Below are 15,028 nucleotides of genomic sequence, written 5' to 3'. Positions count from 1 at the left end.
TACCTACTTAAATGCACATTGCCCACCATGCTCTGTCTTCCTAAAGCCACCGGGTGGCGGTGGCACGGGTGCGAGGGCCCTTTCATCGCTGCTTGCAGCTTTAATTATTATTATTATTATTATTATTTTACTACCTTTTGGGCACTTTTGGGGGCCTTAACGTGCTCAAAAACTCTTGAAACTTTGCACAAATGTCAGAACCTGCGGCCATCAGGGCCCGACTGAAGCTGGGACCCGGGCGTGGCAGGGGGGCTCGCCAGCGCCCCCTGGAATGGGATTCAAAAACATGTCCATATCTCAAACACGCTTGCATGTAATAATATGAAACTCGGTACACATATAGATCTCATCGGGCCGAACAACTTTCGTGCTCTAAGTTTTACGCCAGCCCAACAGGAAGTCGGTTATTATGGGCTGGATGGAAACGCATGTTCTGGCATTTGAAACACTTGTCCTAGAGAATTCATCGGATGACCACGAAACTCGGTGTGCATGAAGTCAAGACATGGAGGATGCTAAATTGCGAGGGGATTTTTGATATCTCGAACGGTTTGGCCGTGGCGAGGAAACGAATTTATGGCGAATATTGGAAACAGGAAGTGTGTTATAACATCCTCATACATTAACTGATCTTGATGAAACTTCAGCAGTGTGTTTGTTGTAAGAGGCCGATCACATGGATGTGACTATTGTGAGTCAAAGTTATAGCGCCACCAACTGGCAGCAGGAAGTGTGTCACTTTCAAAATGCTTTGAAATCACCCTCTTATTTTTACCCGATTTGCTTCAAACTTCATCTGTATAATGTAAACACACGGCAGATGTAGACCTGTGAAAGGATTATTGATATCTTAAATACTGTTGCCATGGCAACGCATCAAACTTTAATATTCTTTTTGGGTGCATTTGAGGCTCTTAACATGCTTCAAATTGCATGAAACTCAACATGCATATCAGATTTATTAGGTACTAGGCATGTGTGAAGTTTCAGAAACGGGCGCGGTGGAGGGGCTCAGTAGCGCCACCTTTAGTCAAAAATGGGGTATTAGTTTTACCTACAGTAACAAAAATCGGTATTTATATTTATCTCCCCGAGCCGGACAACTTTCTAATTTACAGTCATTAGCTCCGACCAACAGGAAGTCAGATATTTTGGTTTGAATGTGATTTGATGGGAATTTTGCCAGTCTCTCTCAGGGTCTGTGTGTGTGAGAGAGGAGGGGGGCTTTATTTTAACCCTTTCTCTGCTGTGTGGGACTTCTCGGGCACTTTTGGGGCCCTTAACGTGCTCGAAAACTCTTGAAACTTTGCACACAGGTCAGAACCTGCGGCCATTAGAGCCGGACTGAAGCTGGTACCCGGGCGTGGCAGGGGAGCTCAACAGCGCCCCCTTGAACGTGGTCCGAAAAACTTGGTCCATATATCAAACACGTTTGCATGTAATAATATGAAACTCGGTACACATTTAGATATCATCGGGCCGAACAACTTTCGTGCTCTAAGTTTTACGCCAGTCCAACAGGAAGTCGGCTATTATGGGTTGTATGAAAACGCATGCCCCTGGAATTTGATATACTCCTCCAAGAAAAATTATCCTATCGCCACCAAACTCGGTCAGCATGAAGTAAAGACATTGAGGACGCTAAATTGCGGACGGATTTTTGATATCTCGAACGGTTTGGCCGTGGCGAGGAAACAAAGTTATGGCGAGAAAAGAAAAACACAATGTGTTATAACGTCTTCATACATTTATTGATCTTGATGAAACTTCAGCAGTGTGTTTGTTGTAAGAGGGCGATCACATGGATGTGACTATTGTGAGTCAAAGTTATAGCGCCACGAACTGGCAGCAGGAAGTGTGTTATAACATCCTCATACATTAACTGATCTTGATGAAACTTCAGCAGTGTGTTTGTTGTAAGAGGGCGATCACATGGATGTGACTATTGTGAGTCAAAGTTATAGCGCCACGAACTGGCAGCAGGAAGTGTGTTACTTTCAAGATACTTTTGACTAAAGTGGGGGGGTTATTTTTACCTACAGTCACAAAACTCGGTCTGTATATTGTGCTTATCGATCCGGACATCTTTCTCATTTACAGTCATTAGCTCCGACCAACAGGAAGTCAGATATTTTGGTTTGAATGTGGTTTTGTCTCTCTCTGACAGAGTTCCCCCTGCCATTCTCTCTCTGTGTGTGTGTGTGTGTGTGTTAGTCCAGTGAGATACTGGAGGAGGGGGGGGGGGGGGGGAGGAGGGAGGGCACACACACAGACAGCCCCCCCCCCCCTTTTCTGTGTGTGTTTGTAGGGGAGCAGAAAGACTCACACTGATACAAGCTCTAAAGCAGACTTCTTCTCGACAGTCAAAGCGGGGTTACGTTATTGCCCGTTGTGCACAGGAACCCGAAAGGCAACGGGGTGGCGGCTTTTTATATATATATATATATATATATATATATATATATATATATATATATATATATATATATATATATATAAATAAATATAGCTGCAAGCAGCGATGGAGGGCCCAAGCCGGTGGCAGCGCCAGCCCGGTGCCTTTAGTGTAACTAAAGGCACCAGGGTGGCGGTGCCACCGGCTTGGGCCCGTAATCGCTGCTTGCAGCTATATTTTTGATTTGTCTTCAACATGTAGCTTCTGTAGAAAAACATCCATCACTTGGCTCCAAGTAACGTTGTCCTTAAGGCCCTTTCACACTGGACGAGATTTTGACGCACGAATAATTCGCGCGATGGTTTTATTTTTTGATCAGCTGTTGTGTAATGAGTGCTTACACACCGAACGCGAATGTGCTGCGGCGAAAAACGACTTTTTTTTTTTCCGCTTCGATGTCGATTTTTTTTTTTTACTTTTGCGGCGACAGAAAAGGCTTCAGCCAATCACACACAGTGGATTGTTTATTTGATTGCATGTAAACGTAGCCTCAGCAGACTGCCAGACGCTGCTCCGAGTCCGGACCGATTGGTTCCCTGAAGTTAGTGGTTTGTCTCGTCAGATGCGGTGCCACTGTCTGAACGAGCTCCTCAAATTGTCCCTATTTCGCTTTTTCGTGTACGACGCGTGTGAAAGGGCCTTTACTCTGAAATGTTGTATTTCCATGTAGACATGAAGAACTTTTTTTTTTCTCGTTTGTGAACCAGTTTTTACTTTGTTTTCACTGCGCTTCAGGCTGTCAGTGTGACTTGTGTCAGCGTTGGCTGTAGTTTGCGATGTACTATGTCCATCTGCCGTGTAATCTAACCCCTTTCACCATGAGTTAGTTTTCTCAGAATGCACGTAACTGAAGTAGTGGGGACACAAAAGACGTTATTTGTAGAGGGCCCTTTCATACTAAACAAATGTTTGGTTTTGCTGGAAAGGTCACGTTGGATGAATGAATGGTGTGTTATGCTGGTCAAACATTGTGCTACAGAAGTTTGCTAGAAGGGTATAAAAGCTTGGTCCCCAAACTCACGTCTCCATGGTAATAGATGCCCGGAAGGATACGAGCCATATTCCTGGATCAGGATCCATAAGTAATGCACATGTACTGGGATTGTTATTTCAAATTGTCGCCATAAAATTGAGGTTTCCACTAGCCTAGTGGTATTAAACGCGCAGCCCTCAAGACATTAATTTGTGGCTCGTGTGATGTCATAATTGTGCAATAATCAACTGTGCTGCTGCAATAATCACAGTTATGTTTTATTGCGATATTAATAACAAACATGCCTGGGAGGTATGACTGCATATGCCATGCAATGATGGAAATCATTTGAGTTGAGAATTGTATCATGTATACCACAGTTTTAATTATTGGAAAGATTTTATCTTTCTGTATGAAAATTGTTTATCCCGAAATTCATTTATTTGCCTTTTTTTATTTATTATATCTTAGATGCTGGCATGGCATAGAACAACCAAATAAATCTATTTTCTGCATGATAATAGGTGATATAAAATAGGTAAATATATGTCAACAGAATTAGGGCTGCACGATATTGAAGAAAAATGCGATAACTTATTAAATAATTCGATATGCTTAAAGTGTGTAAAATAAACTTAAATTATATTTAAAATTATATAACCTACATACTCACATTCTTTTGTTGTGACAAGAAAACATCCCTACAGCTTCTGAAAGTGAACATCAGTGTTTTACTGTCGCATAAGTTTTATTTTAACATCAGTGGGTTTAGGGCATTAGGTTTATTTAACAACAGAAACTGAATAATCAAATGTAAAAATAAAACACTTAGTTTTCACTGTATGAATTAAATATATTGATATATAGCCCTAGATTTAGAAACGGAGCAGAAATGCATTAATAGTGCTGTGTAAGGCTGCATAATTTTGCTCCCTATTGTTTGGAACAGCCTATGATGCCTAGAAATACTATCTAGATAAGTAGATCACAAGGTGTTGGAACGGAACAACACTGTTTAATTGAGGCAGCAAACTAAACCTAATTTGACTAAACTCGGTTTGTGGAATCATATAGTTCTACATGTTAGTCTGATTGCTAACTGCATTATGAGAGAGCTGTGATATAATGATCAAGGAACCCTGGAATGTCAACTATTGTTCAGTGGTATTTCCTCTATCCCCTTCAAGGTCACTGCTTCTTTTTAACACCGTTTACTAGTGGAAATGAGAACAAAATGAGTGTCTGCATTGGTTTTTGATATAATTAAACACAGGGAGAATTGTAATGGAAATGAATGAAATGAGCTGAATATATTTTAAATGATCAGATAGATTAAGAGAATATAGCCTATGTTGTTTTTGTTACAACACAACACGTTTTATACACATTAAGAAAAAAAAATCTCAATATAACCAAATGATGCGGTTGACTGCTTTCATCAAGCATTCAGTAATTGAACCCTGCAAACAAAGTCACCGTGTGTGTGTAGGCTATATATATATATATATATATATATATATATATATATATATATATATATATATATATATGCATACATACATGCATGCATGCACACTCCCTTTTGACAATAGACAATTGACCTTTCGCTAAGATTTGGCCAATGTGACCAGACATTTATCTTGAAGAATGTGCCTTTTTTTTGGTCAGCGGATGCTAAAACATGGGCAAAAGGCCAAGAACACATGCAACAAGCTTCTAGTGTCCCTTATGAACTCAATAACTCCATTGCAACACCTTTACATTTCAGCTTTTTTCCCCCCTCATGAAGTATTCATGCATTATACAATAACTCCCTAATGCAAGCGTCATGAAACTTTTATCAGGTTGTTGTTTCCGTGTTATGATGCTAGTTTATGGCTACATCTGGGCGTATGAATGGTTTCATTAGGCTGAATAAAAATAAAATGCACTTGTTATGTCTCATGTATATGTGTCATGAAGTTTTAATGAAGATAAATCATTACCCTGGCTTTATCTGGGTATTAAGTAAAGTTTCCGAAGCAACACTTTATTCTAATCCGCATAACTCTCTGATCTCTTGAATAAGGTCAGACCTCATTAACTTCCTCTCTTAGGGGTTTTCTGGAATGCCTGCGTTATGTAACAACACAAGATTGACTCATTTGGGCACAAGCCATCAGAATGCAAAAACCCTCTTTTGCTTAGAGATATTTTCCATAGCACAGAGATGATGGAAACTGACATTTGCATAGCGTTTTAGTGCAACGCAAACAAAATGAAGCAGTCGACTTCACCAAGAAATCTCAATACTCACTTTTTGCAAACTGAAGTCTCTAAAGCATTTTCTGTAATCGTATACAAACTCAGGCATTATTGAGAAAAAAAAATCTCAAACGGCAGATGATTTGAGAGAAATTAGCTAATAAATTACTGAAAGGCAATATAAACGGTTAAAAGGCGTGTACAAATTCATGTTTACAAAAATCTGCATTGATTTTGAAATATGACTTTTCAATTGTAAATTGCTTATGTTGGATAATCTATTTCAAATGCTAAGAAACAAACAAATGAAATGACAGTTTGTAGTCGTTTCAATAAAACGATAAAAAATGTATATGGCTTCTACTCTGACTAATATCCATTGATCGATGCCAAGTCAACAATAACTGCTAAATAATGTACAGTCTTGATATAGCCCACAATCTGTTCAATGTTTGTTGACTCGATCATTTAAAATCATTTAAATGGAAAAGCAATGCTTCATGAATCCAATCAATTCATCAAAAACTAAAATGAAAAAACCTTGTCAACTAAAATAATGAAGTTTAAGTACTAAAACTAAACTGAAACGACAATAAACTAGTAAAGAAATTAAAGCACACAGCAAAGTTAATAAAACTTAAGCTAAAATGTAAATAATGACTGAAAATATAAAAATAAAAGCTAAGTGAAAACAACGTTGATTCGGGTCTAGCCTCACTATGTGTATGATGAATTGCAAGTTGCTTCCGAAGTCTTCTAAACCTGTCACTTATGAAGTTCCTTTTTTTGTTGTTGTAGGTTTTGTAGCAGGTTTTGTTATGTGAATGTGACCCAATGATCTTCTACACACAGGTAGTCACTGTGTCCCCGTGTGTGAGATTATAGCGGTTCAGGAAATGGAAGATGACTCTCCCAGTAAAGACACTGGGAAATGGCAGAAGGTTCCTCAGAGCCCAGTGGACTGCCAGCACGCTTTCACAGGTACACAAGCCTAATCAGACTGTCATCTGGCCCATGATAACAGGGGAATACATAGATTACGTTTTATCTACCGTACTATGCTGTGAGTGTATTATCAGAGCAATTTTGACCATACAGGTCACCTTTTATCTTTGTGTTTCTCTGCAGTGTTCTACATAGAGAGGAGGACGAGGAAGCACTGCTGGCGGTGCAGCAACGTGACTTTCCATTGCCCTGAACAATCCCTGTGTCTGCTCTGGGTCCAAACTATTAGGGAGCAGCTTGGATTGTTGAGTGCGTCCTTACTACTAACTTTTGGGTTATTTTCTATTACAAAATAAACTATAGCAAACAAAATAAGTTACTAATGTTTGTTTATTTTTTGTCAGTGTACTATATTTTAGTTTGATTTTTTTTTTTATTATAGTTTTTTTTTATTCTAAATTGTTTACACTGTATTTATAATCCATTTATTCACTTTTTGAGCATAACTTAAACTGTCGTAAATCTTGAATGCTTTAGAGCACAGACTTAAGTTTGATCTCTTTTTTAAGACGACACTTGGCAGATTATTGCTGAAGTGAAAAAAGTTAAAAAAAGTAAACTTTAAAAAAAAGTTACAGAATTTTACGTGTATTATGGAAAATGCACAAAAATACAATTTTACATTTTTATATGAAATGTATATTTTCAAAATCACATTTACTCTAAATAAATCTAATTAAAAATAAATTATGTTCTGATTTTCGGAAAAGCTTTTTGTGTAGTGTAATTTGCATTGAGTTGTGCCTAAATCCTAGACTGGGAAAATAATTGTAAATTTAAAATAACAATGTTTGGAATGTAGCACTATGTACAAGTCCAGTTTTGGTGTTCTCTGTATTGTCGAATCAGATGAAGTTTGTCAAAAGCAACTTAATGAAGTAGTTTTGACAACCTAGAAAGACTGTTGTCAAACAACAACTCCCTTTTAATGCTCTGCCCGCCTCTTATTCCACAGCCAATCGACCAAAGAGGTTGCTGGTGTACATCAACCCCTACGGAGGAAAACAACGCGGGAAGCAGATTTACGACCACAAAGTGGCCCCCATCTTTTCCCAGGCTGCCATTTCCACCGACGTGATTGGTGAGTGCCTGTCAGCTGCCTGCATTAACATTTAAATAAAAAATGAGCTTTTATGCTTCGCAAATAGATCTCCGTTGGCAAATGGCCCCACCTGCCAACCCGTCCCAGGAATATGATTTTATTTACAGCGCCATCTATCATCCGAGCTGGACATATAATGCAAACTGTGATAGTCGATAAACATAGGAATGCAAAGACATCCATTATTTATTAAGTTTGAAAGAGAGGAAGACCCTGGGTTGGTGTGAATATTGGTTGTTAGAGCTGAGGCTTACAGGCTTACTCAGCAGTTGCTTGAGGGTCCTCCTTTTTACGACCATGAGAACATTTCGTGAATGGTAAAGCAGATGTCTGGCTGGACAAATACCATTCAAACCAAATCATTAGAGGAGCCAAACAAGATGTTCTGCCGACTGTTTAATAAGCTCCATACATCACCTTTGGCATATATCATCAACGTGATCCACAGGGCTCTGTCCTAGGCCCCATTCATTTTCAGCACATCCCTCCGAGTTACGGTTTTACATCAGTGCTGATGGTAAAGAACCGGTAATGAAATGTACCAGGGATTGTTTTTCACCCGTGACTTCAGCTTTATCATTTGATGCAGCTGATTGATGGTCTCCATCAAGCCAGCAGAAAAATGCAATTTAACTGCCAGATGAACATAATGATGTCCCCCCCCCCCCCATTTGCTCAGCCTCGCTGTCATCGTCCTGTTAACAATGGCTTTTCCCTTTTGTTTCTATAGTTACTGAGCGTGCAAATCATGCCAGGGACCACTTGAAGACAGAGGCTGATCTGAAGAAGTATGATGGGTGAGTGGGCATCCTGCTGGGAGATTGTGGTCGCTGCGCGGAGACTCTTAATTTGCCCAGCGAGGAAAGCGTCCTCTGCAGCAAAGCTCAGATTAACATTTGCACATCAATGCACATCGGTCTGGCACTGCGGCAGATGACGGCGGGCAGCTTGGGAAATGACAACTTAAAGTAAAGTGGCTTTTGGTGATGACAACATGGATGCTGCTTCAAACCTGGGCCAGAGGCTAGATTCAGAAAACAACTCGTGACTGTTGCGTCTGGATCTTTTCCCTGTACTTTTTAACATGCATTTCTGTTAACAACAGTTTAGACACAATCCACCTTTACACAGTAAAGCTGTTCAAATGCTGTAAAATCATAAAATACACTTTACGGTACAGGTATGACATCTGTTACTCTCACAAGCAACAATAATTCCGTCTTAGTGCTATTTCTAGGCTGTGACACACAAAGCTGACAATTGGTCAGTCAGGCCATTGTTGTGCGTTTGTCAGCCCAGTTTTTGCGACGCTGGCACTAGTCAGACTCCATTGGCTGCTTTTTGGCCGATTGAGCATGTTGAACTCATACCTGAGCAATATTTTCATAACAACAAGGCCGTATGAGATGAAGATTTCTAGTTTCAGTTTCCCTTTTTGAATGACAAATATAGACACCTACTGGTATATAGTTATAGTATGATATATAGTTATTTCCTCTCACGCAGGTGTGCTAGTTACATGGACTTTGTGGTGTGTTCAAGCACAAATTTCTGGCACAGATGCAAGTAACTTGGGTTGCAACACAGTGTTTCATTGCTGGTTCTTTGGCTGGTTCTTTGCACAAAAATGAAAAGTGATTACTTTTGTCAATTTTATTTTTGCAGAGTATTTCCCATTTTTTGTAATATGGCCAGGTTTATGTAATAGGCCAGCACGAGGGGCTTTTGCACCGGAGGAACATTTTCATAGTTCCTAGAACTATTGGTGGAAATACCCAAATTTTGGCGTGTTCGTACCGTAGGAACTAGGAACAATTTTAGTTCTAGGAACTCCTTTTGAGCTCCTGCTTCAGAGTAGGGTCTAAACCAGCACCATAGGAACTGCCAGTGACGTTAGTGTTCGCTGATTGGCCGAACGTATGTGAAACCCCAGCACCCGCCATTTAAAAAATCTGTAAAAATACAGCTTATAGCCTATATATTTACTCCAGAAACTAACTCTACGAACATGTAAAACAGTGATAGATGAGCCTCTTAACCTTTATGCTGAGGAGAAAATCCAACGCAACTTTGAGGGGACCAAGAGAAACATGATTATGTATTTCTGCTCAGCTAGCAACACTGGACATCAACCACACGGCATATGCTAATACCTTTTCATGTACTGTCTACTTTCTATCTATAATATTTCTATCGAATAACGTATCAGGCTCTGGCGTTCTCAGCACCGTCAAAATAAAAGTCACAACAAGAAGTCACTTCAGAGTTCCTACTGGCGGTGCGAACGCAACCAGGAAAATGTTCCTAAGGGAACCATTAGTTCTCAGGGAACCACCCTGGTGGCTTCCCGGTGCGAAAGCCCCTATGCTCCCTATCTTTCAATACAGATAATGTTGTTTTAAACAAATCAGTGTTTTTCTCTGCAGTGTGGTGTGTGTAGGAGGAGATGGCATGTTCAGCGAAATTATGCATGGCCTCGTCTCCCGTATGCAGCAAGATGCAGGTGTAGACGAGAGCTCCATGGAGGAGACCCTCGTTCCATGTGGACTTCGCATCGGCATCATTCCCGCAGGTTAGTCTACAGCAGAGTTTCACAATCCTGGTCCTGGAGCACGTACCCAACACATTTTGTGCCTGTCCCTTATTCGACACCCAATTCAGTTCATGAGCACTCCATTAACAAGCTGATGAGTTTAATCTGGTGCGCTATATAAAAGAGGCATCCAAAATGTGCAGTGTTGGGGATGCTCCAGGACTGGGAATCACCTGTCTACAATAACAAATCTCAGAGCCCGTGCAGCCAGGACAGTTTTTCAGCTTGGATTGCATTGGTTTTTCATGCACATCACTTGTTTGGCAGTGTTCCTGGAAATATCTGTTGCTCACGGTTCCATTACGTTTTGTTTTGAGGTATTTCCAAGTCATTGTAAGTTTCACACCTGCTCATGGGCACAGCTGCATACTGGAGGAGAACGGCGGGAGATTATAGCTCTCTTTCAAAACCTAGTGAGCTGCCTAGAGAGCATGTTTCCACACCATAGGTGCTCTCCTGACACAAAGGCATTTTTAGACGCTATGTTTTGACCAAATTCTAGTGAGCCATTCACACAAAACATGTCGTTGCATTCTGTGTGCACTATCTCTCGAATGCGTTTCAGAGAGCATTTACACCTGGTCTTTTCAAGATCAGATAGCTATGACCAGATGTAAACGGGCCCTAAGACAGCACTTCATGTATCATTTGTTGATCAGAAATGTTGACTATATACACACTTTCCCCCAAAAAAAATCTCTCTGACCCCAGACATTATTAATTAATGACCAGCCTCAACGAGCACAAGTACAATAGTGTAAGTAGACACCTTCACAAAAGCTCTGACAGCAGTTGATATCTTAATGACTGTGGCCGTGTTTTCTGATATTACTGTTTGCCATATAAACCTGACAATGTCGAACCTTTAAGAGTCCATGTTGTTATCAGTCACGTTATCAGCGTGTGTAATTCTGTCCATTTATGGCCTTATCTCACGTTGTCCAGACACGCAAGGACAAGTGACAGTTTCCAAGAACATCTCCTGGTCCTTTATCTTGCACTGGTGACAACTGATCTGAACAACAGGGGAATTTGAGACACATCTTTGACTTTAATGTCTAATAGATGAAAGCATCATCATGTTAATAACGTGTTTTGGCCATGTAGCATGGAAATACCCTTTTTCTTTTTCTGTGTACCATGATTTTACCATGTTTTTTTTCAATTACTAATACCATTTTTGACATGTTGACTTCATGTTTAATACATGAAAGCATACGAAAGCACTGACAAAACCTAAAAGTATTACCATGCTATTTTTAACATAATAATAATAATACACTTTTTTGAACGTATAGCAAAGTAATACGATGGTCTATATGTCATGATAATGCAACTTAATGTTTCGTTTTTGGACTTGAAATGAAATGTGTTGTTTTTTTTAATCATGGTAATACCAAGTTTTTATATTGTTTTATATAATTTAATACATATAATTCCATGTTACATTTTCTAGACGTTCCATACATATTTTCTTAATGTAATAATTTAAATAATGTACTATCTTTTTAAAACATTTGATTAAATGATTGCATTGATCATTCGTTTATTTCATGGATATTTAATAGTAATATTTTTTGAATATGCAACATTATAATACCAATGTTTTACTGTGTTTTTTATGACATTTAATACATATAATACCATGGACATTTTCTTGATTTAATTGTAATAAATTTTACAATTGAAATTATTTTTATTTTTAAAAAAAATTAGTAGTACAACATTATTATTTAAAGTACAATGTAAATAGCATGGTATTATTCAGTACCATGTTATATATAAAAGTACCATGGTATCTAATACTATCACTGTGTAATGGTACCGCCACAGTATGGTTTTATCATGATATATCCAAAATTCAAAAACAGTGTTTATTTTATTTTTGTCCCTTTCGTGAAAACAATAGTGGAAATGTGAATTAATTAGTCGGGCACGTTTGCAGTCGATGCGTTTTTAAACCTTCAACCTGATGCTTCTATATAAGCAATTTGAGGAAGAGGAATTAGATTAACAGACCAGCATATAAGAGATAGAAAGAGGGCTGAACTCATCTGAAATCTCATCTCTCTATATAACAGTGCCCTGCAATGCTTCAGCTACAATCATTTCAAGATCGAAAAACTTTATTCTCACACGGGCTGAATGGAGCAAAAACCTCCATCGGCTTGTTCTGTTTGGTTAGCGTTCACAATTGAAGGTTAGATTGCGACTGCCCCCGTATGCCACTGAAATTGAAAAAGAAAGTGCGATTTTCATACGTTAACCTTCAGAGTGAATTATGAGAGGATAGATTTAGGCCATTTCTGAACCCCTGACCCGTGAAATGTGTTTTTTGAAACAGGTTCGACCGACTGCGTATGCTACGCCACCGTTGGCTCAAATGACCCCGTCACCTCAGCACTTCACATTGTTGTGGGTAAGTGGGCATCTCCATATCTGCCTATGATGCTTATATAGTACGTATATTCTCTATAGCATTTGACAGTTAGGGCTGAGCAGTATGACAGTATGTATTATGCAAGGGTAGAAATGTGTCAACTAGTAGGGATTCTGCTGTTATGTTTTTAACTCAAGTGAGCAACTTGTTTTCTCATTTTCATCTTTTTTTTTTCTTTTTTTTTGGTTCGTGTCCACCAAGTTCCAAATGAAAGAGATAATATTTTCATTAAGTCATTGATTTAAGTTTTTTTTTTAAGAGCAAATCTTCCCTTGGCTTGTGTGACTTCAGCACTGCTTTCAAGCACTGATTCAGTGATTTGTAATAGCAAATATTATAATATAATATAAATACTTAACAATAATAATGTCCTTTGTTACCATTATTGGGGAAAATGTGTTTAATTGTCATATTAATTGAATATATATATATACATATACACACACACTACCAGTCAAATTTTTTTTTAGAAGAAGTCTCTTCTGCTCACCAAGGCTGCATTTATTTGATAAAAAAAAAAAAAAAAAAGTAATATTGATATTAACAGTAACATAAATATTATGACAATTTAAATTAACGGTTTTCTATTTTAATATATTTTTAAATGTAATTTATTCCTGTGACCAAAGCAGAATTTTCAGCATCATTACTCTAGTCTTCAGTTTCACATGATCCTTCAAATGTGGATTTGATGCTAAAAAAAACATGAATTATTATTATGTTGAAAACAGTTGAGTACATTTTTTTTTTCAGGATTCTATGATGAATATAAAGTTCAAAAGAACAGCATTTTTGAAATAGAATTTTTGTAACATTATACAGTTCTTTATTGTAACTTTTGATCAATTGAATTCATCCTTGATTAATTTGGGTGTTAATTTTGATGTTACAAAATATCAAAAAGAGGTAACAAAAAGATGTAACTTTAATATTACAAAATATTTCTGTTTCAGATATGCTGTTCTTTTGAACTTTATATTCATCAAGGAATCCTGAAATAAAAATGTAAATAACTGTTTTCAACATTGATAATAATGAGAAATGTTGTTTGATCATCAAATCATCATATTATCATGATTTCTGAAGGATCATGTGACACTGAAGACTGGAGTATTGATGCTGAAACTTCAGCTTTGATCACAGGAATAAATGACACATTACTATATATTAAAATAGTAAACAGCTTTTTAGAATTGTAATAATTTCACAATATTATGTTTGTTTTGTTTTTTTTATCAAATAAATGAAGCCTTGGTTGAGCATAAGAGACTTCTTTTAAAAACATTTAAAAATCTTACCGAACAAAGCATTACACCAGGTTGAAAATAATGTCAGGATTTTCCTAAAATGATATTTTTTGGAGAGACCGGGATCTAATTTTACAGTAATATGCACTATTCTCAGATGTGACATACTAGCACAGAATACAGACGTCATCAGTTTGTTTCCTGAAATCCAACCTGACTTTGACCACAGGTGATTCTCAGCCAATGGACATCTGCTCGGTGCACAATGAAGACAGCTTCCTGCGCTACTCTGTGTCACTGTTGGGTTACGGGTTCTACGGAGACGTGCTGGCAGACAGCGAGAGGAAGCGCTGGATGGGCCCGGCCCGGTACGACATCTCAGGTACACAGGAAAATCTCTCAAGACTGAAATAGGCATTTCTAGTCTGTCTGCCATTTGCAATGGAATTTTATCTGTATTTTTTCCCACAGGTGTTAAAACGTTTCTGTCACACCGCTACTATGAGGGAACCGTGTCCTTCTTACCTGCTGAAGGAAGCCTGGGAACTCCAAGAGACAAAATGCAGTGTCTGTCTGGGTAAATGCTGTACTGTCTTTTGCTTCGTCATAATACAGTCCCATTAATATGAATCAGGGAGCAAACATGAGCACAACATGACAGAACCTGTCAAATTAACCAACTAAGGCTGATCATCTGATGTGTTTCTATTATTGTGAACTACGGCTTGGTGATAAGAAAAACATTTTTAAAATGTACCGTATAATTAAGAAGTGCTGATTAAATTTCAACATAATTACTCCAGTCTTCAGTGTCACATGATTCTTCAGAAATCATTCGAATATGCTGATTAGATGCTCAAGAAACATATCTTGTTTTTATCAGTTTTGGAAACCGAGATACTTTTTATTTTGCATCTTATTGTGATTCATGTAGTTTGTAACATTATAAATGTCTTAACTGTCATATTT

General features: G+C 38.2%; 1 protein-coding gene across 2 annotated transcripts in view; it reads left to right on the top strand.

Annotated features, from left to right (window-relative positions):
• Positions 1–15,028, top strand: part of cerk (ceramide kinase) — a 48,038-nt gene that overhangs the window by 19,564 nt on the left and 13,446 nt on the right. For both annotated transcript variants that reach the window (XR_013798899.1, XM_079622914.1), the window contains exons 2-9: positions 6,525–6,653; positions 6,801–6,926; positions 7,633–7,758; positions 8,510–8,576; positions 10,206–10,351; positions 12,717–12,791; positions 14,289–14,441; positions 14,531–14,636. Coding sequence is in view for 1 of the 2 variants with exons in the window: in XM_079622914.1 (XP_079479040.1) it covers positions 6,525–6,653; positions 6,801–6,926; positions 7,633–7,758; positions 8,510–8,576; positions 10,206–10,351; positions 12,717–12,791; positions 14,289–14,441; positions 14,531–14,636 (928 nt within the window). In the remaining variant the exon portion in view is untranslated. The remainder of the gene's footprint in view (positions 1–6,524; positions 6,654–6,800; positions 6,927–7,632; positions 7,759–8,509; positions 8,577–10,205; positions 10,352–12,716; positions 12,792–14,288; positions 14,442–14,530; positions 14,637–15,028) is intronic.

The sequence above is a fragment of the Phoxinus phoxinus genome, assembly GCF_949152265.1.
Source record: "Phoxinus phoxinus genome assembly, chromosome: 9".
Classification (NCBI taxonomy): Eukaryota; Metazoa; Chordata; class Actinopteri; order Cypriniformes; family Leuciscidae; genus Phoxinus; species Phoxinus phoxinus.
Note: the sequence above shows the minus strand (reverse complement) of the source record. Positions and strands in the feature narration are given on the sequence as shown.